Consider the following 27,995-nt stretch of genomic DNA (forward strand, 5'->3'; position numbering starts at 1 on the left):
CCTCGCGCACTTCCGCATTTTGTAATTCTGATTAGCGCTAGCAAATGGGGCCGGTCGTTCAGAATGTCCGACTAATGATTGGCTCTCTGCAACCACGTGCTACCCATTTTGGAATCTGATTAGTGGAGACGCCTAATGGTCGACTTGCCCACATGTACGTCGACTCTGGACCTGGTTAGGTCTTTCCCGTACTTCCTTGTGAATCTGTGCGTTTTATTAAACTGAATTTTTACTTCCTAACTTGACAAAAAAGCTCACCGCGGCGCGGTTTGGACTTTTCGGACGGCTGCATCGGTGAGTAGCGTTTGTTTCCGATAAAGTAGATGATACGAACCGTCATTTGGTGATCAATAAAAAAAACCTGAAACGAATGTCTTCAAGGATAGGCACGTATTAATCGCAAAATGGCGTTTGGTGTTTTCTATATACTAAGGCTAAAATAATTTTAATATAATAATAAAAATAATTTTATATAGTCTGCATTTTTCTGCTCCATCCAATTCGAGTTGAATCGAGGCGCCCGCTGGCCCGCGGTCGCGCCGGGAAAGGAACCGGCGCCTGTGGGCAGAAAAAGCAGTCGCCAGCTCGTCGTTTGAAGGATGACGACGACGCCGAACGCACCCGCGGACCTTCCGGCGTAAGTGGAGGTCACCCGGTAACCGGGCAACCCGCGGAGAGTTCGTTTTTTTTGGGTGGCGGTGCAAAAAGAAAGGGCAATCTCAATGGAGTCTGGTCTATTTTGGTGGCCCGTCATTTGCAGAGGGAAAAAAGATATTCAGGGAGGTTTTATTTTAAAAAAAAAAATTATAATATAATAATAATACAAACTATTAATTGTCTAAGTTTGTGTTTAATTTGTGACTTCTTTATTTGTTGATAAACCATTGGCTGCACCTCGAGTGAAATGTGGATTTAAAAAATCTTATGCTGGTGCAAAATGTGGATTTGTAGATCAGAATTGACGGAAAGTGCGACATCGTCGTCTTTGGGCGGGATTGAGGCGCCACTGATCTCCTCTCCAGAGCCTCTGCCTCGCCCTCCTCCGCCGCCGCCTCCGCCACCCCCTCCTCTCCCCCGTCTCCCCCCCCAGCCGTCGTCGTTCCAGCGCCGCTCCATGAAAAAGTTCTACTGGGATGCCATCCCCAGCCAGCGCGTCCTGGGCCGGGTTAACGTGTGGACCTCGGAGTTGCCCCCCCGCGAACTGGTGCTGGACACGCTCAGCATGGACGAGCTCTTCGGCCGTGTGGACCACCGTCCGGCCGGCGTCGGGAGGCGGAGGGCCCGTGGCACGTGCGAGGTCGGCCCGCACGAGCCTCAGGTAGGAAGTTGCCCGGCCGGGGAAGTGTTTTGTTCCCCTCCTGAAAGTTCCTCAAATATGTCACGTGATGCCGTCTTTGTGTGTCTACCTGTCTCTGGAGGTGGGCGTCCTGGACTCCAGAAAGAGCATGAACATCGGCATCCTTCTCAAATGTTTTAAAAGGTAAGAAGGAAAGTACACGTTTCATTAACACTTAAAAAAGAGTCACATTTTTACCAAACATTCTCAAGTTGTTTAGAAAATCGTAAACAATAAAGCTGCAGTCTTAAAAAGTTCGATTTGAAAACTATATTCAGTTGAAGCCCGAGGTTTCCATCCACTCTGCAAAAACACAATTTTTTTTTTTTGGTCTCAGTGTCTGACGTCAAATCAGACTAAACCTCGTTCGTTTCCGGTCAGTCAGCCAGGACCGCCAGAATGATTTCATTTTGTTCATCGTCACAGTAATGCAGGAGAGAACTATAGTGATGCCTCTGTTCTCCACCGCAATCCGTTCCAGAAAACGGTTCGAGAAGTGATTTTGTTCGAAAACCAAAGCGATCTTTCCCATTACGATGAATGGAAAAATAAATAATGCGTTCCCACCCTACAAAAAATTTGGCTTTTTAAAGCATTTTTTTTATCTTATCCTGATAATACACTGCATAGTAGAAATACATGTATAGTTAAAATACTTTATATAATAAAATAATTTAAGAAATATATTTACCTTTTGCTTAAAATGTATGCTTTAGTAGTAGATTACGATAGGCTGGGATCGCATCTGTAACGACTCGGCCCCCGGCCTTGTAAACTTTTTTTTTTTTTTTTTTTTTTTTTTAATTCACAAAAGTGCAGAATAACTTTAAACAAGCAAGTTGCCTTCTTTGGAGCCATGATTGGGGGTTAATGCCCTCGTCCTCCATAAGAAGAAAAACAACAGTCACTACCGGGACACGTACTTATTCTTTGAGGGCAAAAGTTGACTTGCACAAAACGTACTGTCTTTGAAGAATGATGTCATGTATTTGGAAGCCCCTCATAGGTCAACTGACACCCGGGGGTGGATTTAAGGCCACACCCTCAAACACTTGTTTGAAAATCGGAGAAACAATCGTGGAGCGCCACAATTCTAGCTCATCCTTGGGTGCAATTTCAAGATGCTTGAACGTGCCGTGTTCATCTGTTTGAATAAAAAATATAAAATCACGCAAGTCTACAAATGTTAGAAAAATAGTTTCAAGTAGTTCTAAAAAAAGTATCAAATAACACCAAATATCAGACAAAAGTCCTCACACATTAGTACAACACAAATAGAGAATGAAAATTTTAGCCTGCAAATACCAATTATTAGACTATGAACACAAATTAATTGTGCGTTGCGATGAAGAAGTCGGCGGCTCAGTTTTAACAATCGATCACGGAATGTCTAAAAAGGAAAAAATGCACACGTAAGGATTATCCGAATGCGATCATCGCTTCATCCCTCCGTTCCGTTTTGAGCTCCTCTCGCAAGCGCGACGAATAACGGCAAAGTCCGCCAGGCACGTTACGGCGGATCTGTGTCGCCGACCGATTTGGTTGCGGCGCCTTGACGAGTGCGCGGCTCCCTCCGCAGGCCGGCGGCGGAAATGGTGGACGACATTGTCCGGGGCGACTGGCGCGGCTTCGGCGACGGGAAACTGTCGGAGCTCTGCAAGCTGCTGCCCGACCAAAGCGAGGTAACGCGGTGGCGATGGCTGCGGTAACCCGTAGCGGTGGCGGTGTCCGACCTCTCTCACGGGGGGGGGGGGGCTTGTGAAACTGGTCGCAGGTGGAGCGGCTGCTGTCGTACGACGGAAACCCGTTGCTCTTGCCGGAAGCCGATCGCTTCATGGTGCAGCTGGTCAAAGTGCCGCAGTGAGTGAACGGTTTGGAGCCGCCGTCCATTTTCCCCATCATAGCTAGGTTTCTTGATGTTGTTGTTGTTGTTGTTGTTTTAATTTTGGGAAAATCAAGTTGTGGGTTCTTGAGGGAATTAAAAAAAGTCCATCAACTGTTATTTAGACAGGCCCCCCCAGACTAGCAGTCTAGTAGTAGCTTTCGCTAAACGGGTAAACTGTGCTAACGTCACTAGCGTGCGTGCGCTAACCATCTTAGCTACGAGGAGCTGCTGAAGGTGATGGTCCTGCGCCAGGAGTTCTCGCCGCTCCTGGACGACGTCAACAGGTCGCTGAACATCATGATCAAGGCGGCGAACGGTAAAAGCGCTGACGTGAGGCTAATCTAGCCGCTTCGTGTTAGCGCATGCTAATCCGCCGCGTCCTTTTTTTCCTTCCTCAGAGCTGCTGGACTGCGACGACCTTCACTCCGTCATCCGCCTGGTGTTGAAAGCCGGGAATTACATGAACGCTGTCGGTATTTTTTTTGTTGTTGTTGTTTTTTTAAATTAATTTGCGTCAATTTGTCGTACTGCTCGTGTGATTTGGACGTGGTCCAAATGATTTACCCCCCCCCCCCCCAGCAGGGCGGCCACAGCGCCGACGCCATCGGCTTCAGGATGGCCTCGCTGCTCAAGATGGCCGACACCAAGGCCAACAAGCCTGGCATGAACCTCATGCACTACGTCGCCAAGGTCAACGGCAAAACTCAAACAAAAAGGGGGAAAAAAATATTCCAACCTTATTGTATACTTGCTTCTTTTAAAAAAAAAAGATTCCCTTTTTGATAATAATTAATTTTCCCATGAAATATATTTTTTATTCTGGAATTTTTAAAAAACATTTTTGTGAAAACCTAAATTTCTTTTTCAGGGGAAAAAAAGTCAATTTTGAGTTAAATGCATATTTTTAAAAAATTAAAACCGTACCTATTTTGTATGTGACTGAAGTATTTTTTTCCCCCTTTTTGAGAAGATGTTTTTAGTCTAAGTAAAAAAAAAAAAGATTCCCTTTTTGAGGGTGAATAATTAATTTTCCCATGAAATATATTTTTTATTCTGGAAATTTTCATTTTTTTTAAATGTAAAACATGGTGGGGAAAAAAGTCCATTTTGATGTAAATTCATATTTAAAAAAAAAAATTCTTGTATGTGACTGAAGTATTTTTTTCCCCCTTTTGAGATGATTTTGTTTTTTAGTCTAAGTTAAAAAAAAAAAAGTTTTGAAATAGTACATGATGTAGCAAATCAACTTAGGAGACGATTAATCAAGATGATTAAAAAAAAGTGGCACTTTTTCCTTGATGTTAAAAATGAAAGTGAAGTTCCATTTTCTTTTCCTGTTTTGTGGCGGCGGCAGCAGCAAGCGGATGACATCGACGCCGACCTGCTGACTTTTCCCGGCTACCTGGAGCACATCGGAGCGGCTGCCAGGTGCGTGTCGACGGTACTCTGCGTTCGAGACGTTTTCCGATTTTTGTTTTTTTAAATCTCGTTCCGTCAATGTTGCGGAGGAAGAATCTGCAAAGAGGATGTGGTGGCTGACTTGGAGCGACAGGTGGAGAAGCTCAACCAGGTCAAATTGCACGCCGCCGCACATTCTGACCTCCGCCAGCAGATGGAGCCCTTTCTTGAGGTAACGCAAACAATAACTATAGAATTTGCTCAGTCTGCTTAACGCTAATGCTAGTGCCGCTTAAAAAAACATACTGGTAAAAATCACTGAGACATGGCAGTAACGCGCTAACAGGGCCGGACCGGTAAAAGTCACTTCCTCGGCACATGTATTCCACCGCTCTCCCTCTTACCTTTTCCGCTCGATTGCCCTCTAGCGGCCGTTAGAAGAAAAAAAAATGCACAAATTAGCCGCATAAGCCGCAGGGTTGAAAGCGTGCGAAAAACGTGGCGGCTTATAGGCCGGAAATTACGGTCGTCGTACTGGCTCCTGTTTTCGTTGTTGTTTTTTCTCCGCGTCAGGCATGCGAAGCTCAGCTCTGCGACGCCAACTCGTTGCTGCGTGAGCTGGAGGTGCTGAGCTGCGCCGTGGCGGAATTTTTCTGCGAGGACCCGAGAAACTTCGAGCTGGCCGGCTGCTGCTCCATCTTCCACTCCTTCTGCCGACGCTTTGAGACCGCCGTCCAGGTGACGCCTGCGACAGGAAACGGGGGGGGGGGCGAGTCCGTTGGTCTGTTCCTTCATTCTGGAGGAGGAAAAATAGCACGCTAGTTTTGTACTTTAAAAGAAAACGATCGCATTTCGACGGACTGCTATACGAGTCGTTTTACCTTCAGTAAAATTCTGGCTAGTGTCATTAGCCCTTCTATGGCGTTTCCCGTTATCTGGTGAACAAGTGAACTTGGGGCAGGCAAATTTAGGTTCAAGGTAATTTCAAATAAAATCTTTTTTTTTTTTTTGTATGCGCTTTGTCCATATTTGGCTAAGACCGCCCCTTTCCTCTGATTGCTTGGATCCATCTTGTGAGAGCAAGATGTGCGACGTACGACGGCTCAGGAGTAGCCGGAAATTTTGGCGAGCGATGCCGATAAGCGGGAAAGTTTCAGGCCGCTCGATCGCCCGCGACTCAGGAATGCACCAGGCACCAAAGAGACAATATTACAGTAGTCCCTCGTTTCCCACGGTTAATTGGTACCAGACCCACCCGTGAAAAATGAAAAACAGTGAAGTAGGGGAAAATGTTTTTGTTGTTGTTTGTTTTTTGCTTCATTGGTCCTTGGCGTCTTGCTGGGGATGGCGCATTAGTACGTAGCGAGAAGTCTTTTTTTTTGGGGGGGGGGGGCGGAAATCCGCAATGCAGTGAATCCGCGAAGTAGAGAAGGATTACTTTACTTCCCAAATCTTACGAAAAAGGTTTGCTGAAATATGTACATAAATACTTTAATTAATTTAGTTTTTGCGCTTATTGGTACGTATTAAAGTTTGTGGGGCAAACTTGATAGCCGGAAAATCTGCAATTTAAAGCAAGTTAGATCTGGTCTAAAATTTCCCGATAGTGATCTGCAAAATGGCAAGCGTGTTTCTTGCCGACGTTCATCCCAAACAACTCGACACTTTCTTCCCCACCGAAGGAGAATCGTAAGCGCGAGGCGGCCGAGCAGCGTCTGAAGCGCAAGGAGAGCTTCCGGCAGACCGCGAAACGCGGACCCGCGACTCCTGTCCCAGAATCGGGCCTGGAGTCCGCTTTGCACAGGCTCCTGTCCGCCGCCCCCGAGGGACCCTCCGCCGGCAGATCCCGGAAGAACACGCAACCGCTGACCCCGGGGCCTCCGGTGGAGAGTCCCGAAAAGAAGCAAGCCAAACGCGAGGAGGTCCGGGAAGGCCCGTCCACGCCGTGCACCCCCCGGCCCAGAACCCGAGACGTTTTCTCCGACTACAACGGCGACGGGGGCTCGCCGTGGACCGTCCTGAGCCCGCTGACGTGCTCCCGGCGGCGGCGCCCTCAGCGAGGCGGCGCGTCCGACGCCAACGACCCAGACGACGGCGTGTGGGAAAGCGCGTTCCGAGGTCCTCGGGGGCGCTCGGCGTCCGTGGACTCCACGCGCCAGACGCCGCTGCCCGCCACGGCCGCCGCCTCCCGGCTGAGGACTTTGTTCCAGAGGGCGGCCCCCCAGCGCTCGTACTCCTCCGGCTCCGGGACGGACACTGTCAGGAATCCGGCCGCCTCCTTCCACTTCATTTCCTTCTTCCGACGCTTCGGAGGCAAAAAGGAGGCGCGGCAGCCCGACGTGAGACCGACGGACCTCGAACAAGATTGAATCCTGACATTTTGTTTGTTCATTTTTTTTTTTTTTTTGCCCCCCCCCCACCCCCCCCATTTAAAAGAGGGGAAAAAAAAAAAACAAGACAACTGGGAACTTGTCTTGGATCATTTTGAATTTTGGGAGTCAGTGAGCACTTAAAAATCCTGACATTTTTTTTTTTTACATTTTATTGAGTTGATGTTTTTTGTCTTTCTACAAGTGCAATAAATATTTTGCTACCTTTTTCCTTGTGTACGCTTTAAAACATCCAACTTTCTTTTAAGCGGTAATTAAATAGTATTTACAGCGTATAAAGTATATACCTCGTTGTTGTTGTGCCAACATGGTTGTTCTTTAAAAAGTTGGTGTGAAAAGAAGTTGGAAAAAATACATAAGTAGTACTTTAAAGATTGAATTAGTTCAGTACATAAGCATTTCGATTTAGTTATGGTTAGTACATTACATTAGTGTAGTATTTGCATTGGTGCATGAAATTGTTGGGGTTAGGTTGACAGGAAAGGATTTGTTTGGTTTTTTATGGTCAAATGTGACGCTCGGACTTTTGCGGCAACACTACCAATTTTGACATTTACTGCGGGATTTGTCGGATGCATCGATTTATTTTTAAAAAAGTGACTTGGGAAGGGCATGACCAAAAGTTCATGACCCCGACGTGATTTGAACACGCAACCTTCTGATCTGGAGTCAGACGCGCTACCGTTGCGCCACGAGGTCTCGCGTTGCCATACGTGACATATTTGTATATATCACCGAGCGTGCCGTGAAATCGGATCATCCACCATTTCATCCGGCATTTCATGAGGCCGCGCAACATTTTTGTCGTGTCCAGAAGACTAGCCGGCAGTTATCACGTGCCTCAACTCAGCCAATAGAAACAGACATGAGCAAACGGCACGTGTGTCACGTGACTTCCGCTATCCCATCGTGGGATCCGCTAAACCGTTGCAAGATGGCCGTCCTTCCGTTGATCACGGAAGTGAAAATACGATTAAATGTTGTGCTTCGTGTCGCGAATTTGAAGACATTTCATAGAAAAATCCACACGTTTGTTGTTTTCTACGGGATGAAATCGAGGAACGCGAGGATTCATTGATTGTGTCCCGTCTGACGAGAGTCCGCTTGACAATAATCGAGTTTTCACAAATAGCCACTAGATGACACTATATCATCGATACATCCACGTATCCGAGATTGGTAAATTAGCTGCTTGCTTATATGTTAATTATGACTATGCCTTGAGTGCAAAATGACTCGTAAAGACACATCCACAGAGCCTGATAAGAATACTTTTGAATATTAATATGTATCTGTTCAAGTACTTGTGTTGGGAATCCTTCAGGGACATTTTTGTAGTCCACTTCAACTGTGCTTAGTCACTAAAAAAATGCATAATTGGAGACTCTAAATTACTCCGAGCTGTGATTGCGAGTGCGACAGTTGTTGTCGTGTGTAATTGTGGCCGCTAGATGACGCCGTTGCTCTTCGGCTTGAACAGACACTGGTGGGCGCGGTCACGCGTTTACCTGCACAGGCTGAGCGGCCCAATGCGCGTGCGTAGTTTTTTTTTGGGGGGGGGGGCGACAGGATGCAGGTGCGCAACGCCTCGTGCGGAGTCGGTGAGTGTATATGTTCAAAATAATTATTCGATATTATCATCATGTCGCATTCACAATCGTGCTGATGATCATAAGTTTGCTCGAGGATTGCTTTTGTTGCTAAAACAAGCGTGTGCCTGATTTAAAAGCCCCGAAGAAGACGTCGTAGTTTTGTTCAGAGCAAAGTTAGCGATAAAAGGTTTGCTTTGGGTCCTTTTTTGGACGTTCTTTTCCAAACTGTAAGTGATGTGGTTGTGTTTGTTTGCCAAAGTTGACGAAGCGGGGTGGGCGTTTACGTCAAACTCTCCGTCTAAAGCCAATCGGCCGTGTCAAAGGTCACGTTGTGTGTATTGTTATGGGATGGCATTATCATCATCATCATCGTGGTGTCTTATGACATCGTGAGGTGAACAAAGTTTATGTCACATGACACCAACGACGACGATGTCATCATCACAGCTGAACGTTGCGTCGTCGTCATCGTGTCACGTGAGCGTGGGGTCATGTGACACCAGAAACGAAACTTCGTCAACTTTGTCGTGTTTTACAACATCTAGAAAGTCCCAGCGTGGGCGTCTCCGGCCACTGGGCGGGGCTCACCCTGGCCCTGCTGTCCGCCATCTTGATTGGCGGCGGCGTCATTCTCAAGAAGAAAGTGCTTCTCCGGTTGGCCAGCAGGGGGCAAACCAGAGCAGGTGGACGTCAGACACGGTTTGAACGCAGGCAAATGCAAGAAATTCAAGCTAACGTGCGTTTGGGCCCAATAGGTGATGGCGGTCACGGCTACCTGAAGGACCGCTTGTGGTGGACTGGCCTGCTCACAAGTAAGTTGTTTGCACGTCGCGCTAGCTTAGCATCGACCAGCCACAAGTAGCTTGACTGAGCCTCGACTAGGAACTGAACAGTTTTAGCTTAGCTATCAATTCCTAGCCTAACTAGCACGTGTGGTCCTCCAGTGGGCGCTGGAGAGGCCTGTAACTTTGCGGCCTACATGTTTGCGTCAGCCACGCTGGTGACGCCGCTGGGAGCGCTCAGCGTTCTTTTCAGGTAGCGCACTTACGCACACGCCTAACACAACACAATTAACATGATGCGCGCACACACTCTCACACGCAAGCACACAAATCCAGAACTTAGAAACACACACGCAAGTATACTCACATGTACACACACGGAATCCACACACATGCATACACACACACACACACACACACACACACACAAGATACATTAACATACTCACTCACACGATACACTCACAAACACACACTGAAACTTACACTCAACACACATGGACACACACAAGTACACACTCGCCACATACGTGCACTCACACAATTTGTTGTGTGTGGTGCCCGCACACCATAGTGCACTTTTGTCCTCCTACCTACTGGGGGAGCTGTTGAATGTTGTGGGCAAGCTGGGCTGCGTGCTGTGCATGCTGGGAAGCGTCCTGCTGGTGATCCACGCCCCGCAGGAACAGGAAGTGACGTCACTCCAGGAATTGCGCCGCATGCTGCTGCAGCCAGGTCAGCGTCCGTCGTGAAGCGTCACGCCGCGTTTTTTGTAATGTTTACAATCGTGAGGTTTGGAATAAGCGTCATTGGCTGAGCCCTCCTGGTTACCGTGGAGACGTCATTGCCTTGACTTTGGAACTTTTTCAGCAACATTTTGACATTTTTGAACTCTTGTGTCAGCGAGCAGACGCCGAACTAGAAATCGTCATCTTCTCGTAATCAGCATCGTCACGCAAGTCTTATATTTTGTAATTATTTTAATTGGGGTTCAACGAGCAAGTGAGAGGAGTGATTATATGTGATTAAAATTAATTAGCTTGCAAATAACAGGGCGGGCTCAGAAGAAAGAAGAATAGTTGAAGCAACGGCGGCGACGTTCCGGTGCGGTACGTCCGGCTCACGTGAGGTCGGAGGACAGGCCCAAGCTGGCGGCTTTGCTCACGCAGGCCAAGCCGGGCGCGCTCGCCCGAGCCAGCTCCTGCGCCGCCACCGCCCCGCCGTTCTGGCCCGCCAGCGCCAGGGCCCCGCCCCCCGCCAGCGTCACGCCGCCCAGGCCGCTGCTCAGCACGGCGGCGTCGATCAGTTCCTGCGGAGAAGCGCCAACTTACACGGTACTCAAGATAAAATTCACTCGCCACGCGCGTTCGGCACAAATGCGCTCATCTGCGCTATGGAAAATTACATTTTTGTCGCGTATGAGAATGAATGAACTCCCAGACGGCCTCTCGTGCGCGCCCGCGACCACTAATGATGCGTTTGCGTCGTTGCTGGCCGTCAAAGAAATTGGAGCAAATAAATCCCACCTCGCTTCGTTTGCTCCACTTCCTGTTTGCCGCTTCCTTCCCCTCCTCACCTTCATCCTGCGCGACTCGAGCCGCGACTTGTAGCAGAAATCGAGCAGCGCCACCATCATGGCCACGCCCAGCCCGCCGATCAGGATGTAGAAGATTCCCGCCACGTTGCTCAGGCTCAGAGCGCTCGTCTTGTCCTGTTTGAGCACAAAAATGGGGGCGGGGGTGTCAAAAAAATGATAATAATTTCCAACTTAATCTATTTTCCTTCTCTACCCGTTGAAACGGAACAGGATGAACGCGGACTATGAAAAGCTACAATTCACATCGCGACATCCGATGTCCCAGAAGAGAAGGTGGGTGTCAGTTTTCTTTAAAAAATAAAAAAAGAAGAATTTACAATCTCAATTTTTGCAATTTAGTTTTAAAAATCCTTTAATGGATAAGTCATTGATTAAAAAAAAAAATTAAAAAGCTAAATTTTAGCAATTTAGTTTTAAAAACCTTTTAATGGATAAGTGATTGATCTAAAAATCTCAATTTTAGCAATTTAGTTTTAAAAATCCTTTAATGGATAAGTCATTGATTAAAAAAAAAAATAAAATCTCAATTTTAGCAATTTAGTTTTAAAAACTTTCTAATGGATAAGTCAATGATTTAAAAAAAAAAATATCAATTTTAGCAATTTAGTTTTAAAAATCCTTTAATGGATAAGTCATTGATTTAAAAAAAAAAAAAAAAAATCTCAATTTTAGCAATTTAGTTTTAAAAACTTTCTAATGGATAAGTCAATGATTTAAAAAAAAAAATATCAATTTTAGCAATTTAGTTTTAAAAATCCTTTAATGGATAAGTCATTGATTTAAAACAAAATCAATAAAAATGAAAGCTTTGGATAAAAAGTCAGTCTCTTAAAAATACGTTGCTTAAAAACTAGCAATAGATTCAAGATGTTTTTATTCAATAAATCCTAAAAGTTAAAAAAAAATGTTTCTTCAAAATGTTTCGAACAAGGTGTACAAAATATTTATAGCAAAAATGGAAATGCTTTAAAAAAAATGCCAAGTTTCTTGAACAATCCATCTTCTAACCACTTATCCGAGGTCGGGTCACGGGAGGGCATGCAACGGTCAAAGTGGGCGGGGCCTGTTGCCCCTAATGCTTTTCTCTCCAAAGTGTCCTTTTGATTGACGTGTCTTCCAAGTCATGTGATCAGCAGGTTAAAAATTTTACCTTAACTTTTGTGACACGCGTTTGTTGGGCAAGCACAAAAACAGGCACGTTTGGGTGGGAACTGGACAGTGACAGGAAGTGCCAACGAGTTCACAGGAAGTCAGGACGGCATTCACGAGAAAGTGACGGCAAGTTCTCGAAAAGTTAACAGTGAGATGACGTGAACTGGAAGGCCATCAGGTTTTAAGATGAAGTAACAGGAAGTTCAAATCACAGAAAATGGAGTTGGAAAGAATTACAATACGGTTGACAGGAAGTTAAGAACAAATTAAATCGACGTTCAAGACTCTGTGACAGATTGGAGACAAAAGCATTTTTTGCTTGTCATGAAAACATGACCTTTGACATCAGAAAGGGAGTGGTTCCGATATGGCTGGGGCAACAAGGGGGATGTCAAAGGTCACATTTTGTCGTTGGTGTAGTTCCACAGGTTGCTGGACTCATGCCAATTTCGGAGACGTTCATGCGGTGCTTGGAAAAATGGGGGAAAAAATAATAAACTTTGATATAAAACAAAATGGACAAGAAACTACAAAAACAAAATTAAAAAAAAAAAAGTCAAAAACAAAAATGGAAAATAAGAATAGATCACAGAAAGAAATCAGGAGGATAAAAATTGAAAAATTTGTTACGCAACAACAAAAAAGGGGGAAAAAAGACTGAAAACAGATTTTTAAAAAAAAAAAACTTAAAAAAATCCTAAAATAAGCGACCCAACATGAAAAAATTGCCACTCAAAAAGACCAAAATCTTCCCGAAAAAAAGATAAATCTGAAAAAATACAATACAAATATTATTACAAACAAAAGACAAAAAAAGGTTCCAGATAAAAAAGATAAGAAAAAATAATGACCACAAAAAAAAAAATGTGATGAATCAAAATGGGGGGAAAAATACGCAACAAAATACGTAAACCTAAATCAAATGGATGGGGCAAAAAAAAAAAATCAAAACAACAGAAAGGTAAGAAAATGAGAAGGTGAGAGTGTGACGTGGAAGCTCAGGTGGGGGGGGGTCAGGGGTGCGTCCAAGCGACCTCTAACTGACCTTCCTGCCGGCGTCCTTGTGTCCACATTGACCTTTGTCGTACCACCACTTGTTCTTCAACTTGTCTAACACGGCCTGCTCATTGAGCTTGAGCACGGCCAGGTTGACGGGATTTCTGACGGCACATAGCAGCGGCACGTTAGCCGCGCCGCTACACCGGTCTGCACTAGCGCCCGACATCGCGTAGCAGCTACAACAATCGATACCGCCCGGCCGTCGATACGCCGACTCGCGTTGAGATGAAAAATGCATTATTTTCATTCCTGCGCAAGCCCGCAATGCAGCCACCAAATGTGATGTTACCCAATGAATCCAAACAAAAACGTTAGCAAGTTAGCATTTTTCCCCGTGCGTTTACCAGCGTACTCAAACGCTCACACAGAAATAAATACAAGCACAAAACATACGTCCACACAAAAAACACGCGTATAAGAAAACTGCAAAAACATACACAATGTACACAAAATCCACACAAAATCTTGCGCGTATGACACGTGCACACTGAAGATACACAAAAAAACATACAAAGCACAAGATGGACACGAATACAATACATGCACACAAAAAAGATAAACGCACACACGCTCACAAAACATGCATGTACACGCGAACCAAACATCCATTCATTTTCTGATCCGCTTATCCTCACAAGGAGTACTAGAGCCTATCTCAACGAGCTGTTACACCCTGAACTGGTCGACAAACCAAACAGATAAAAACAATTCTAGAGATACACAAAATATACGCGCACCAAAAAAAAAACATACACACAAAAATCACACAAACAGAAAAACAAAAGTACGCACACACAAATACAAAAATCCATTCACACAAAAACTTAATGGCATACATGCTTACAAAACGCACACACACACACAATATGAACACTAAATAGCAATTAAGCATGCACGTGTGTGTATTAGTGTGTGCAGGGATGTGTTGCTAGGCAACTGCGGCCCAAGTTGTCTCCTCCGTTATTGTAGTAAAAGTGCTGAGTCGTGCGTCGGTGTGAACAAAAGCCCAAAACAGCGAAGTGAACAATCGCATGCAGGCCGGAGAAGGAGAAGTGGAAGACTGATGGAGCGCCGACAAAATCCATCCCAAAATAAAAGCGTCTCTTTAAAACGGCACCGTGAGGGACGGTCGCTAGGCAACGTGCGATGGTGGACGGCATGCGTTGCCCTATTAGCATGTTGCTAAGATAGCATCTCGCTCAACTATGTGACGTCACTGACCGTCAAGCGGTCGGCAGCTGTAATTGGCCGACGCGCCGGCGTGGGGGCGGAGTCGCGGACATCAGACAGACGGACGGACGTGAGACAAAGACACGCCTGCATGCACGCATGCGACGAGACATAAGGACGTCCGCCATAATCCCGTAACTATCATAACAATGCGTAATAACAGTAATATGCAATAAGATGTCCTGTTGTAATAACATGTACATAACATGATAATACATCTTGCATTAAAAAAAAGTTGCATTCCTGTACAATAATACTTTAAATAGTAAGTAAAAATGCACTCCACTAAAATGTCACAAATGTGATAAAACACTACAATGATATTTAACAAAGACACTACAGAACATGTAATTATTGTTGTTCACAGTAACAACGTGTAATTACACATACGAACATGTCCTCTCACATGCAACGGCTAACGTGCTAACCTCCGCTCACGACGACAACAAGCCCTCCCCCGCGCTGAACAATGCTAATGATGCTAGGAGGCCAAACTAGGCTAGCGCGGCTAAAACCGCTCACGAGGTTAACGCCCCGAACGCGGCGAATGACGCTACGCTAGTACCTGAGCGGCGATCCTTTGGGAGTGGCCACGCCGTAGCCTTTGGAGTCCAGGTTGCCGCCCACCTTGATGGTGTCGCAGGGCGCCCGCTGCTCAATGTACTCGTTCATGGACGACTCCAGCAAGTAGGCGTACTTGCCCTTGGACTTGCGCACGCGGCTCACGCCTTCGTCTGTGTTCTTGACGAAGACGGACGGATCGGCGCCGCGCATGTACGACCACATCTTCTCGAACACGGCGATCTTGGACCGCTGGGGGGGGGGCATCAAAAACAACCCAGACAGTCAAAAGTCACTTTTGTGCGTTTACGCGCATAAACAAAATACACACCCATAAATACACACACACACAAAACCAAAAACACACAACTCATGTGCTCAAATATGCACAAACAACACACAAACAAAACAGACAAACATACACATACATAAACATACACAATGAATTACACAAACAGTCACACATAAAATCCATCCATTTCCTGAGCCGCTTATCCTCACGAGGGTCACGGTTAGCCTATCCCAGCTGTCAGCGGGCGGGGTACACCCTGAACTGGTCGCCAGGCAATCGCAGGGAACACGGAGACAGACAACACTCATACTCGCGATCACACCTTGGGGCAATTTAGAGTCTCCACCCGATGCGTGTTTTTGCGATGCGAGAGGAAACCGCCGTTGCCCGAGAAAGAACACGCAAACCCCGCACAGGCGGGATTTGAACCCCTGTGAGGCAAACGCTCTACAGCTGCCCCGCCCAAATAACACACTGACAAACACACACACACACACACTTAATGTTGCCCTGTGTATATTGATTCGTATCATTTATAAATGAATCGTAATCTGGGTTTTTTTTAAAACCGTTGCACAATATTGTGAATGGTTCAATTTTAAAATATATATTGTATTATTATAAATATTAATATTATATATTAAGTTACAAGGTGAAAACACTATTTGGGAGGTCATTTTAGCTGCTTTTGGGGTTTTTTTGTACAGAAAAAAGTTTACCTTGCAATTTAAAAAGACTGTCAATCTTCTTTTTCCTGGATTGTCATTGGCTAATGTCAAACTCAGCCAATGATTGAGCGGCTTTGAAATCAAAGGGGCGGGGCTTGGTTCATGCGACGCTCCCTTGCCGACCTAACCTGAGAATCTTCGAGCACGCGCTTACGGGGAAGTTTCACCAAACGTTTTGAGCTTTTAAAACACGTTTTCAGGATAAGCTGCCTGTTTTCGCTGGATATTTTTGAACACGCAGACCGTATGAGAGGTAAATATAGCCGTCTGGTTAGGTTTGATGGCGATTACAGCTTGTTTGGTTTAAATTAGCATTGTAGCTAATCGCGATTAGCTTAACCGCTAGGGAAATGTTAGCCTTCTGCTGCTGCTTCAGATCATTTGAGTTGAGAGGCGATTTTGCTGCTGGTTCCGAACGAAAAGTATGCGTGGGCTGGTTGTAGTCTGCCGGGAGCTGTCAGGAAAGCACCGGAGAGCCCGTTTTCCTGCTGCTTCGGACTCGATTAAAGCCGATTCTAAGCGCTGTCTGGTGTTCTCCGTCAACCCCCCCCCCACCTCTTTTCTAAATGACTCTTTTCTCAATCCTCCTCCGTTTTCCCCTTTACCCAGCTCGCTTTGTGTGAGCCCAGATTTTGGTACGTTACTTACTATTTTCAAAGCCGTACACTTTATTAATGAATTGAGTAGTTTGCGTCTATATTTGTTTGCTCTAATTTTACAAAGGGTCCGGGGCTCTTCGCCCATAATCTGCATTGTTTTGACATATTTCCTCCATGTTTGTGCATATTTCTTACATGCTAATACTGTTTTATATTTAAATGTTAATACTATTCTATATTTAAATGTAATGCACATGTTGTAGATATGAAAGAACACCAAAAATACAAAAATAGGGGTTTTAAATATATTTGTAAAGGTCTAAAAGGAAGCTATACCAAATACTTCCAAAATTAAGGGAGGTACTGCCAACAGTAATTAAAAAGTAACTGTTTGTTTATTGATTTGGGGAACTGTGACACCCAGTTAAGGCAGAACCCCCCCCCCCAAACTGTAAGGAAAATAAAACAAATAGACATAGTCCACTAAACCTGCAAAACATATAGACAAACACAAAACATATTTCCACACAGACAAACACACACAAAAGAAACACATTAACAGTACTTACTGTCGTTGCGTGAACAGACACAGAATTTACGCACACACACTCAACACACGGAGAAGACGACAAGCAATAGCGTGGCGGCCCGCGCTAACCCTGAAGAACTCTTTGGTGGAGCCGCCGTCCAAGGTCCCGTAGGCGATCTCGCTCTGCTTGGCCAGGTCCTCGGCGCTTTCGATGGGCGAGACCATGCGCTCCACCGTCAGGAACGCCGCCAGGTTGGCCGTGTACGACGAGATGATGATCAGCGTGAAGAACCACCACACGCCGCCCACGATGCGGCCCGACAAGGACCTGAGAAGGGCAGCGGTTGGCGGGACGCGTCGTAAGCCGTGCGACGAGGCGCGATGTCAGACCTGGGCGAGATGTCGCATCCTTGCTGCATGAAGGCTCCCAAGGAGAACCACAGAGAGTTGAAGATGCCAAAGTCGTTGGTGTGCTCCGGACTCTCTTTGTCTTGGACAGCCTGCTGGTTCTGGAAGGCAGGTAGTGGAAATCCTGGCAGAAAGACATCACGTCTCGTGAAGACAGCATGACGACGAGTCGATGAAGATGGTCGCGATGACAACGATGTCGTACTGGCTACATGTTTGGAAGAACTGCGTGCTGCTTTATCTTCCTCCACCTCTTCTTCCTCCTCGCTCTTCTTCCACTCGTAGGGACTAAAGCGACTCACCTGACACGATTTTGAGAACAATCACGTCAGCGCTTCCTTCCTACGCGGCCGTAGCAGGAGCGGCGCCTCACCAGGAAGAGCACGACGCTGACGCCGATATAGGCGAAGACGATACACATCCAGATCTCGTAGGCCAGCGGATCCAGGAAGGAGAAGACGCCCGGTTTGGACTTGGTGGGCTTCTTGATCATGATGGAGATGCCGAGCGACATGAAGGGTTTGGTGAAGTCGATCACCTGCTCGCGCACCAGCGTGATCGTCAGCGGCGCCACCGCAACGTCTGCCTTCTGCGCCGACACGTTGACAGTGATTAGCTCGCAGCTAACGGGGCGCTATCGCGTTTAGCACGTGAAGCTAACATGCTGTCACAGTTAGCATGCGACGCTATCGTGTCACCATCGTGTTGAGCACTGTGACGCTAATCGTGTTCAGTATCTAAACCAAATAGATGTTATCGTGTTTAGAATATGAAGCGAACGGACGCCACCTCATATAGCACCAGAAGCTAACAGATGAAGTCATGTTTAGTGCCACTTCCAGGCCTGGCGCCAGAGGGGGTCCCCGTTGACCTGCGTACGGGTAAGAGAAACCTGAATCTATTTGTGTATAGATATGATCATAGGGGTCTTTTAGCTGTCCTTCACCTGGAACCTCTTTGCCATGGGTGACGCTACCAGGGGCGTAAAACCCAGGAGCAATTGAGGTCTTAGGGTCACTGGGACGCACAAACGCCTCCCCCGTGAGAAGGTTGATGGCTTCCAGGAGGGGCAGACGGCAAACCATTTTCAAATCTGTTCCCAGGCACGCAAACTCACCCCATACACAAGCTCCCCCACCATGCCGTTCCACATCTTGGTGCTGGGGTCCCGGGCGCCGTACTTGCCGTCGCCCACCAGCTCCAGGCGGTAGGCGAAGCCCACGTGCTTGGCGATCTCGGCGGCCAGTTCGGCACAGTAACCTTCGTATTTATCGTTTCCCTCCAGCTGCTCGTGGTTGTTCTTCAGCATCATGTAGGGTGCTTCCTGTAAGGACGAGCCACGCCCCCTTTTTACTCTCGCGCGACCTCATCTCGTGACCAAGCGGTCCGGTCGGCCAGTCCGGCCTCGCCTCCTGCGTCTCCTGTCACTGCGCTTCCGTGCTCCGTTAGGAACCGCACTACGACCTAAGGAGCCCGACGCTGTGCACAAGAGGCTGAGACTGGACCGTTTGGGGTAGGCGTTGGTCTGCGGGGGGGTGGGGGGGTGTCTCACCAAGATGGTCGTCACGACGTAGGTGCGGTTCTGCAGCCCGTAGAACTCCTCCTGGGCTGGCTTGTACCGGGCCGTGTTCACGTAGCCCCTCTGCTCGCTCCACACACCCACCTGGATACCACACAGACGCACGCAAATGTATGCACACACAATAAACGACGCGCACACCCACCCACACACACACCTTCCGGGGTCCGGTCCGGCTCAGTTCCACGACTGTGAGTGTAAAGTTTGTCCGACGTCCCTGCTCATCAAACTGAACACGGCCCGTCAGACCCTGGAGACGCACCTACACGCCGACGGTTAGTTTGTGTAAACGTCTCCTTTTTGTGTACATCTTTGTGATGTTGTAGGCGTGCGAGTGCCCATGTTGGCATGCGTCAACCTGCTGCAGTGCCCTCTGTATGTCGATGCCTTGCCCCCAGGGCGCGGGGGGGTTCCCGAGGCACTCCCCGGCGTTCCCGCGGCGAGAGACGTCAATGCGCTGGCGTCTCAGGTTCTGAAAAGCCGCCGCCACCACGCTCACGCCGTCATAGGTCAGCGCGCCTGCGTACTGACCAATGACAGCAGAGGACCGGCATCAAGGGGGGGGGGGGGTCAGCGTCCCAAACGAGAAGACTGCGCCGGCACGTACCCGCAGAGTGCGCCGCGTCCCTTTGCCGTCTTTGGAATCAAATTTCATCCAGTCCCGGTGAACCTTCTGCACGGACTCGTCGGACCAGTTGACCAGCTGGAAACCCGTCACGTTCGGGGACAGCGCGTGGAACTCGGTCAGGTTCAGCTCCACGAAGCCCTCACGTGTGCACACAAGACACAAAGCACGCAGTTTACGCCATGAATATCTAGAATATGGAATGTCCAACACCAGTATTCATTCTGTATGTATGGCATGTACAAATATTTCCAGAATTCACAACTACGGAAAGTAGAATATAGACGCTAACAGCTAAAAAGGTACAGAAAATTTAAACATACAGAATCTAAAAGATACAAACCTAGAAATACAACACATGGAACCTTGAAGTGTAGAATCTAGAAATGTACCAGTGTAACACAAAGTATAAAGTAGAATACCGACAAGTATGGTTTCTACAAGTTAGCATTTGAAATCCAAGAAGCATATGGAATTCTAGAACCTTCGCCTCTAGAATGGAGAAGTCCAAAACGGAGAGGTTCCGAGTGTAGTTTCATTACCATGTTGAGGAGGATGTACTGATAGTTCTTCAGGTTTCTTCTCTGCGCTGCAATCTGTCAGAAAAAAAGACAGTGGACACTGAGTCTTAAGGAGGCGGTGAACCGGCAGAAAGCCCAAGCGGCCACGGCGACCCACCAGGGCCAGGATGGCGTTGAGCCGGTCCGACTCGCAGTCCAGAACCACCTGGAATTCCTTCTTGAAGTCCAGGTCAGCCAGCAGCTGGATGAAGCCGGACTCGTTCAACGAGTCCAGGTTGACCGACGTCACCTGCCAGCCTCGCTCGACTGCCCGCTCCAGAACTTTCTTCAGGACCGACACGCCTGAACGCATCGCAGGCTCGTCGTCACGCCACTGTCAGGTGACCGTTTACCCTCACGTGACCATCGTGTGGTCACCGCGCAACATGTGACCGGCATTTAACCATCATGTGACCACCACGCATCGTATGACATCGTGTGATGTTAACCAGCAAAGTTGTGGGGGCGTTTAGCTCAATTGTCTTTGTCGCCACTGGATGGAACGTTCGTACGTGTGTGCGTCTCCCCGTGTGTTAGCATTAGCATGAGTAGAATGAAGCCGTGAGATGTTTGAGGACCGCTCACATGACCAACCCAGGACTACGGCCGGGGCCGCGTAGGTCCTCACGGAAACCTCATCAAACATTCGACTCGCGCCAAAGTTCCACGAAGAGGAGCGTCAGGACGTCACCTTCGTGCACGCTGTACATGTAGACGAAGCGCCGCCAGCCGAAGTGGTCCAGCAGCGACAGGAGCGCCTCCCGCAGGCCGGGCCTCAACTGCAGCACGAAGGGGCTGTCGGCCATCGCGGGAAACGACGGCGTGACGAAGCTGATGTGAAGCGAGCCGCAGAAGGAAGACACCATGTTGACGGTCCGCTGGTCGTACACGCCCATCACCGCATGGACGCCCTTGGCGAACTGGGAGCAGACTGAAACCGTGCGCTGTTAGCGTCAACGTGAATTAACTTTCCTAAAATGTTTTGCTTCACGTACTTGTGGGCAAAAACGAATACGGCTGCGGTCAGGCCGAGGCTATCATGCTAACTAAAGCGGTCTGGCTCGAGGCTATCGCGGTAATGAGCTCGCTTTCGCTTCGCGTTAAAGCCGAGTGACGGGAAAGCAACGCCGCCGTTGCCGGAAGGACGGCAGAAGTAAGGTGCTTGGGGGGCGCCACAAAAACCGACTATTAAGGAAACAGATGACAGGAAGTGAAGGGAGAACAGGAAGTACAAGACGAACAAGAAATAGAAATACCGGGGGGAAAAAAAATAGAAGCAAAATCCAGAAGTAGAGACAGAGAACAGGAAGTAAAAAATCGGATAGCGAGAACAGGAAGTGAAGGGAGAGCGTGCATGGTTTTTTTTTTTATCTTTGGGCTTTTGTGGACGGCTCGGCCAAAGGAGGTCAGCACATTGTTGACTGCAGCGACATCTTGGTGGCCTCGGGGCCTCGCCCGCCCGCCACTCCTTTTAGTGCGTCGCCACCTCCATTTAGGACGCTGCCCCTCCCCCACACCAGGATGATGAATTTACCGAAAATGACGAGTTGGGTGACGACGGCGAAAAGAAAAGCGTTCATGGCGACGATGACGGAGAATACTCACAAGCGTACGTCATGGCGAAGCTGTTGCTGGCGTCCACGGCGTCCATCTGCGGCAGAAGTTTCGGAACTTCGCTGCCGCGTTGTGTCACAGCGAAGCGGAACACTTCCTGTTCGTGCGAGCCAGCCGGGAAAAGTCCTCCTGCAGGGGGCGCCACGCAGATCGATCAACACAAACCAGCTGTCGGTAACAACCGCACACGTGGGGCCTTTGCGGAAATGATGAAAAAAAAAAAAGCACCTCTCAGCACACTATTAATTTTTTAAATCTTTTTTTAATTCACACTCACATAGGCTCTGAAATTGTTCGCACTCTCACATTCACGACTTACACAAGAATGAAACGCTCTTGCGCGCAAAGATTAATTACTACATTACTACATGATTACAACAACAAATTGATGTACGTTTACACAGGTTGCGGACAAACATTGAAAGGGTTTATTTTCAGAAACAAAAAAGAAAACAAAGCACATATGGAATATCGAATAAAGAATATTTAGCGTCATCCCCCCAACGGACGTCGAACAGACTCACCACTAGAGGAGGAAAGCGGACATGACAAAAGGAAACATCACCAGCGCCAACGAGGGAAAAAAAACAACGCAGAAAACTGAAAACAAAAACAGCGACGGGGACAACGAGGCACACCTGGACAAGACCCGAGCAGCCGGAGGGAGCCGATTGGCTGACTCGCCGAACAGAGCTGACGAGGACGGGTGGAAACGAAAACCTGATGAGCAGACGAGACATCAGCGAGGAGCAGAAAAATGAAACAAAATTCAATCTCAACAAAGTCCACAAAAACACACCATGACAGTGAGTACACACACAAACACGCGCACAAAATGTGTTTTTTTTTTTTTCGCTGAGGTCGGCAGCTCGTGAGCGTGCACGTGGACAGGTGTAGAACTTTAAACTTTATTTTCACCCGACTGGAAGCCATCGTAAAGACTTTGGAATTGGAGTTACACGCTCTGACCTCTTTGCCGCAGCATTCTGAATGAGCTGCAGCCGTTTATTGCTCTTTTTTTGGAGAGTCCAGTCAGAAGACCATTACAATAGTCAAGTCCACTTGTGATGAAAGCAAGGATGAGTTTTTCCTGACACGTAACAAGCTTTCACTCTAGATTTGTCCTTCAGGTGGTAAAAGGCAGTTTTAGTAATTAATTTTGATATGACTGTTGAAGGTTAATTGGACCCTTTAAATTGCCCCGTCGGTGTGATTGTGAGTGCCACTGTGTGTCTCCTTGCGCCCAGCGATTGGCTGGCAAACAGTTCAGGGCGTACCCCGCTTCCTGCCCGTCGAGAGCCGGGATAGGCTCTGGCACTTCTCCGCAACCCTTGTGAGGATAAGCGGCTAAGAAAGTGGATGAATGGAAGACTGTTGAAGGTCAGGTCGGAATCTATCAGAACACCAAAGTTTCGGACTTGAGTCCAGCAATTTACCAACAGCAATTCTCGTTTCTTTATTGCCCATAAACAATTATCGGTTTTGCTGCGCATTAATCGAAGAAAAATTGAGTTATTTATCTGCGTTACACAATGACAACACCTCAATTGATGTGTCGTCGTCTGGAGATACTGCTAAATATAACCGCGTGTCATCTGCACAGCTACGAATGTCAAAATTAAAGTTTGGAAGAATTTGACCCAAGGGTAGCAGAAACAGGCTCAAAACACAAATCCACACATATACACACAAATCCACAAACAAGCATACACATTGCACACAATTGCACAAACATACACAGGTACACGTTACAGAACATCCATGCAAAAACACCCACACGTGAAAATGCGCAAACGTGCGGACGCTCGTGTGCACGAATGCACAAACACAAAAATCAACAAACATACACGTGTGCAAACACGTAAAAACACAAATCCAAGTATATGTGTACACGTACAGAGATGCACACAAAAATGCAAACACACTAACACACGCAAACTTGAGTTGTAATGAATGTGTAATGAATGTGTAATGACTGTGTGCACATGGATGAACTTCAAACACTTTGGAATGTTGGACACACCCACACATTCTTATGAGATTTACATGAAGATGCCAGCTATGAAAACTATAAATGTAGAATGTATCACATGTATATGTACATCGCGATTGATATGATGACGGCTATTAATGTTTTGAAGGAGGCGCGTATGCGTGAGGTGAGCTCACCTATGTTGACGCTGGCGGGGAAAGCGGCGGCGGCGGCGAGCGCCAAGCCGAGCATCAGAGGATGCGGAGCCCTCGCGGTTCTCGCGCTCATCTCGTCCTTCTCGTCGTCCGTCCGCAGCCTCGAGAGCTCTGCGGCCGTCTCGCGCTCGTCCGGCGTGCGCGAGTGCAGGCGTGGGATTTCCCCGAGAATCAGGCCCCGCCCCTTAAATCCTCCTCTGGTCCTATCAAATTTGCCGCGTCAGCACGCGCACAGGAGCGCACTCAAAACTTACGAGCGCAATCATACGAGTAATAAAAAGGAGTCGGGTACTTTGTAGCCACTTTGGAATGATTACCCCTGGCTTAAATGCTAATATTCATCATTCGTCTTCACACCCATGTCTCAACTTCCTGTTTGCCAGTCTTCACTTCCTCTGTCATTTTCCGTCCTCATCCCGGCTTCGCTTTGTCTTCTTCACGTCTTTGTTTATCATCACTTCCTTTCCTCGCGTCTCCAGGCCCGCGTCTCAACTGCCCGTCCCGGGGGGTGGGGGGAGTCCCGTTTCGGCTGCGGGTCGACCGACGGCGACGGGGCGGAGTCGGCAACCCGCGGAAGCGGAAGGAACATTGCGGGATGGCGACATCCAATTAGCCGGTCCGCTTCCTGTCTGCGCTTCCACATGTCGGCCTGCTCAGCGCGGCATGAACAAGCGCGGGCACACGTGTGAAGCGGCGGCGGCACAATACGTCGTTATTAATTCATCCTCATAACGCGTGCAATCGGGACGAGGACGTTGACCTGAAGTTTTCGACCAATTATGTTGACTCGACAGGAAACGGCGAAGGCGCGGGGCTGGCGTGCTGTTTTATTCATGTGGGAGGCCATTAACGATGGCAGACGGCATTCAGCTCGCTCAGCGAGTCCGCTTCTCGCGGGTGGCGAGTAACAAAGTACATATTCGGTACTTGGGAAGTGGATTTCGCAGGTAACTCCACTTTACTTGACTAGCGACTTTTGTTTTTACTTCATACATTTGAAAACATCTGCACTTTGAGGTTCAGGAGACAGTCTGCACTTCCTGTGTCCTCACGTCCAGCTCCGCCCACCACCTGGCGGACTTCCTACGAGGGGGCTGAAGTGCAAAACGATTGACAGGTGAGTCACGTGACCTCGTTAAGAAGCGGGGACCAATGAGATCTCCGTCGAAAAGCGTGTTTAAAGGTCAAGGGTCATCCCTATAAACATCCTAAAGAGGATCTTGAAATGAAAAATACACAAGATTATTCACTTCAGTGTTAACACGAAAAAATGAATATGAGCGGAGAGCGCGTCGTCCATGCGCAAAGTCGCGGAAGTCTCATTCGACATCCGAGTGGTCGCCATATTGGCTGCGTTTACTGTCCGTGACGTCACCCCGGACAATCGCCAATCGAAACACGCGGTGACCACTACTGTAGGACACGCCCCTTCAGACAAGGAACCTCTTTTCCAAGAAGAGAACATCTCGCAACTGAGTGAAGTGTCCGGGGCAGTATTACCCTATTGTTTCGAGCCATATTTAGATGACATGCGGATCACGGGCCAAACCACCGCCGCGCCCACATGAGCCACCGCGGCGACGAGCCACCCCGGCCGACAAGGCCGATAGTGATCTACAAGGCCTGCGGAGTCTTCCAATGCGCACATTGACACATTTAGCAACCCTGATTTATGGATTACACCTCCTCCAACTATTGTTTTTGTTTTTAGTAGCTGTTCACACACCTCCCTGTCATTTGGAACCCACGAAGCTCTCGTCCTCTGCACCCGTGCAATCTATTTTTCACGACGAAGCGGGTCTCTTGCAAATTTACGAAGGGTAAATCCGTCCTCCCGGGTGTCCATCAATGCGACGAGCCGGCATTTTGGCTAACACGGAGGAACGACGAGCTAGCTTCCCGGAGGTAAAACTCATAGAAACAAACGAGTCCACTTGAGGGCGGTCCCGCCACATTCGTCACTTCCTGCTTCTTCTCCAAAACGAATCCCTCGAAAGGATTTTCACGGCGGGAGTTACAAAAAGCCGTATACGTGACGTAATCATGTTTTGTGGTGAAAAAAAACTCACGGGTCCACGTCGGCTGCCATTTTTTTCCCCATTAATAACATACTAAAAATCACGCATTTCATGACGGTGGCAATTTAAGCCATTTTGCTTTTATCGCCATGACGACAGAAACGTTAAATAATAGAGCGGAGACGCTATTAATGTAAAGACGTCGCGTGCATTAACTGTCCCATAATAGCATCAATTATTTGTCAGCGCTGTGCATCTTTCCCGGGCCTTTCACACCTGATGATGGCGTCATCAAATCTTTTGTGCGCAAAATCAACCAATGCGCCTTTCTAAAAATAGACACGTTTATTTTTGGGACTTATGGACGCGCTAAGGACATTGAAACCGTCGTTGAGATTGCACAAAGGCACACATTTTTGCGTACATATGCACACACACTTGCCCCCCCACACATATTGCACACGTTTGCCATGTTGGACAGCTGATGTTGTTATTGTTGTTCTGGGATGTCGGTGTCGACTTTTCAGGCCACTGATCAATCACGCAACATCTTCAAACCATCTCTGTGTGCGTGTTAGCAGTGGTGATTACCCACAATGCAACGGTGCCGTCAAGAGCTCGTCAACGGCGCCTTGATGAGCCGTTTAAAGTTCTTGTGAGCCTCGGGGAAGACGGAGATCGAGAGGATGAGGATGTGTTGTTGTGTTCGGGGGCCAAGCTGGGGGTGGGGGGTGGGTGGGGGTTGATGAATCGGGGCAACACAGCTGGGGGACACTTATGCACACCCCTGGGCGATACATTCCAGAACATTTCCCTCATCATCATCATCCTAATCTTCGTCTTCGCACTCGCTGTCATTAGCATGGCAGGTTAGCAAAGATGGCGTCCAAGAGCAGTGAGCACACGATCAACAATGTCCAATCAACTATTGTTGCAGCACCACTCATCGTGAACATTTTTCAATATACTGTACGTGTTGAGAACATCGGCCTCACAGTTCCGAGGACCAGGGTTCGAATCCCAACTCCACCAATGTGGACCACCGTCGACGGCCGGGATAGGCTCCGGCACTCCGGCGACCCACGTGAGGATAAGCGGCTAAGGAAATGGATGGGTAGGTAACCGCCCGCGCTCGTGTAACACATCAGTTCTTCGTGTTTTCCCTCCTCAGCATCTTTCGGAGCGGCGTTCAAACATCAAGATGGCGTCATCAGGTCAGCCAGCGCGTGCGCGCGCATTGTTGTTAAACTGGAGCAGCTTTGCGCCGAGGCGCGACGTTTGTGCTGACTTCAGCAGCGTCCGCGTTCAGCACAAGCAAATTGTTCAATTCCTGCGTGGGCGGCGTCTTTTCCTGACGCGCGCACCCTTTGCGGGCCCCCCCCGTCGCCCCGCAGCAGATCGACGTGTCGGCTTTGCGGGGACAACGAGCCAACGAGCCCGACGCCGCTCGGCCGGTTTAGCGGAATGTAGCGCCTCCGCGGGCGACAGGAAGCGCCTGTCAAATGTCCGCGAAACGCACAAATACACGCTACAGTGATGCTTAGATTAATTATCGTAATAATGCGGCCTCTTCGGATGAAGACGGACAACTCCGTCCTGCTCTTCGGCTTCTCGACGTCACGCGGCTTGTGAGCTCGGCTCCCAGAACGGGAAACGGCGCAGATGTTTCAATGGCGCAGATCATCCGCCTCTTCGTCGTCACGTCTTCAATACGCCACAGCTGTCTTTCCGAGGTGGTGCCAAGTAGCTATGGCGTACCCCAGAGCACTCTTCTGGGACCATTCCTTCTTCACGCACTTCACGAAAATGAGAAGATGCCAAGCCAAGTGCTCCGTTCGATAGGGGGAAGACGCCGTTCCCAAGGCGGAAATGCC

The 27,995-nt window shown here is 48.1% G+C and overlaps 3 protein-coding genes, 1 long non-coding RNA gene and 1 other non-coding gene across 14 annotated transcripts; 3 read left to right on the forward strand and 2 right to left on the reverse strand.

Annotated features, from left to right (window-relative positions):
- The first annotated feature begins 52 nt into the window (after positions 1–52).
- On the forward strand, positions 53–7,137 carry LOC133492283 (FH2 domain-containing protein 1-like). 7 transcript variants are annotated; one of them, XM_061804387.1, is made up of 14 exons: positions 54–154; positions 254–294; positions 507–637; positions 952–1,318; positions 1,419–1,480; positions 2,916–3,018; positions 3,111–3,196; positions 3,437–3,537; positions 3,620–3,690; positions 3,801–3,911; positions 4,576–4,649; positions 4,734–4,851; positions 5,193–5,357; positions 6,302–7,137. In XM_061804387.1, exons 3-14 carry the CDS (start codon positions 600–602, stop codon positions 6,986–6,988), a joined length of 1,983 nt encoding a protein of 660 aa, XP_061660371.1. In that variant the 5' UTR covers positions 54–154; positions 254–294; positions 507–599; the 3' UTR covers positions 6,989–7,137. The 7 variants fall into 7 exon arrangements, with proteins under 7 accessions (XP_061660369.1, XP_061660371.1, XP_061660370.1 ...); XM_061804386.1 differs by having other exon boundaries at positions 61–154; positions 477–637; XM_061804385.1 differs by having other exon boundaries at positions 53–294; positions 477–637.
- Positions 7,138–7,636: 499 nt separating this feature from the next.
- On the reverse strand, positions 7,637–7,708 carry trnaw-cca (transfer RNA tryptophan (anticodon CCA)). The gene has a single exon. It is a non-coding gene; the product is annotated as a tRNA-Trp (tRNA).
- A 333-nt stretch (positions 7,709–8,041) lies between these two features.
- Positions 8,042–19,558, forward strand: LOC133491858 (magnesium transporter NIPA3-like). 3 transcript variants are annotated; one of them, XM_061803522.1, is made up of 8 exons: positions 8,042–8,188; positions 9,147–9,284; positions 9,357–9,413; positions 9,546–9,636; positions 9,958–10,118; positions 11,191–11,253; positions 18,642–18,745; positions 18,824–18,854. In XM_061803522.1, the coding sequence occupies exons 1-6, from the start codon at positions 8,149–8,151 to the stop codon at positions 11,193–11,195; spliced, it is 492 nt and encodes a 163-aa protein (XP_061659506.1). In that variant the 5' UTR covers positions 8,042–8,148; the 3' UTR covers positions 11,196–11,253; positions 18,642–18,745; positions 18,824–18,854. The 3 variants fall into 3 exon arrangements, 2 of the variants coding, with proteins under 2 accessions (XP_061659506.1, XP_061659505.1); XM_061803521.1 differs by lacking the exons at positions 11,191–11,253; positions 18,642–18,745; positions 18,824–18,854 and adding an exon at positions 10,437–10,515; XR_009792494.1 differs by lacking the exons at positions 8,042–8,188; positions 9,147–9,284; positions 9,357–9,413; ... (1 more) ...; positions 9,958–10,118; positions 11,191–11,253 and adding exons at positions 16,112–16,255; positions 18,305–18,419; positions 19,444–19,558 and having other exon boundaries at positions 18,824–19,051.
- LOC133491853 (glutamate receptor 1-like) lies at positions 10,504–24,140 on the reverse strand. 2 transcript variants are annotated; one of them, XM_061803509.1, is made up of 18 exons: positions 24,086–24,140; positions 21,908–22,045; positions 20,994–21,233; positions 20,421–20,605; positions 20,285–20,338; positions 19,725–19,883; positions 19,476–19,643; positions 19,275–19,379; positions 19,091–19,201; positions 18,656–18,862; positions 17,912–18,127; positions 17,744–17,840; positions 17,521–17,662; positions 17,260–17,458; positions 14,987–15,234; positions 13,178–13,292; positions 10,960–11,094; positions 10,504–10,692 (listed from the first exon to the last, which is right to left on the reverse strand). In XM_061803509.1, the coding sequence occupies exons 1-18, from the start codon at positions 24,138–24,140 to the stop codon at positions 10,504–10,506; spliced, it is 2,763 nt and encodes a 920-aa protein (XP_061659493.1). The 2 variants fall into 2 exon arrangements, with proteins under 2 accessions (XP_061659493.1, XP_061659492.1); XM_061803508.1 differs by lacking the exons at positions 10,504–10,692; positions 13,178–13,292; positions 24,086–24,140 and having other exon boundaries at positions 10,827–11,094; positions 17,521–17,840; positions 21,908–22,022.
- LOC133491862 (uncharacterized) lies at positions 22,589–27,991 on the forward strand. Its single transcript, XR_009792496.1, has 4 exons — positions 22,589–22,722; positions 24,898–25,050; positions 25,121–25,220; positions 27,059–27,991. It is a non-coding gene; the product is annotated as an uncharacterized LOC133491862 (long non-coding RNA).
- The last annotated feature ends 4 nt before the right edge of the window (positions 27,992–27,995 follow it).

Source organism: Syngnathoides biaculeatus, chromosome 18 (genome assembly GCF_019802595.1).
Source record: "Syngnathoides biaculeatus isolate LvHL_M chromosome 18, ASM1980259v1, whole genome shotgun sequence".
Taxonomy (NCBI): domain Eukaryota; kingdom Metazoa; phylum Chordata; class Actinopteri; order Syngnathiformes; family Syngnathidae; genus Syngnathoides; species Syngnathoides biaculeatus.

What these genes read in the sequence shown, in the direction of transcription:
- LOC133491853 (XM_061803509.1), bottom strand. Translation starts at nt 24,140, where the DNA reads ATGCTCGGCTTGGCGCTCGCCGCCGCCGCCGCTTTCCCCGCCAGCGTC. An exon ending in GCCGGACCGGACCCCGGAAG is followed by an intron (nt 19,202 to 19,274) that starts GTGTGTGTGTGG and finishes TGTGGTATCCAG; the next exon opens with GTGGGTGTGTGGAGCGAGCA. An exon ending in TCGAGTCGCGCAGGATGAAG is followed by an intron (nt 10,693 to 10,959) that starts GTGAGGAGGGGA and finishes GCTTCTCCGCAG; the next exon opens with GAACTGATCGACGCCGCCGT.
- LOC133491858 (XM_061803521.1), top strand. Translation starts at nt 8,149, where the DNA reads ATGACACTATATCATCGATACATCCACGTATCCGAGATTG. An exon ending in GTGGACTGGCCTGCTCACAA is followed by an intron (nt 9,414 to 9,545) that starts GTAAGTTGTTTG and finishes GTGGTCCTCCAG; the next exon opens with TGGGCGCTGGAGAGGCCTGT. An exon ending in GCGCTCAGCGTTCTTTTCAG is followed by an intron (nt 9,637 to 9,957) that starts GTAGCGCACTTA and finishes CGCACACCATAG; the next exon opens with TGCACTTTTGTCCTCCTACC.
- LOC133492283 (XM_061804380.1), top strand. Translation starts at nt 136, where the DNA reads ATGGTCGACTTGCCCACATGTACGTCGACTCTGGACCTG. An exon ending in GTACGTCGACTCTGGACCTG is followed by an intron (nt 175 to 253) that starts GTTAGGTCTTTC and finishes TTGACAAAAAAG; the next exon opens with CTCACCGCGGCGCGGTTTGG. An exon ending in CTTTTCGGACGGCTGCATCG is followed by an intron (nt 295 to 951) that starts GTGAGTAGCGTT and finishes GTGGATTTGTAG; the next exon opens with ATCAGAATTGACGGAAAGTG.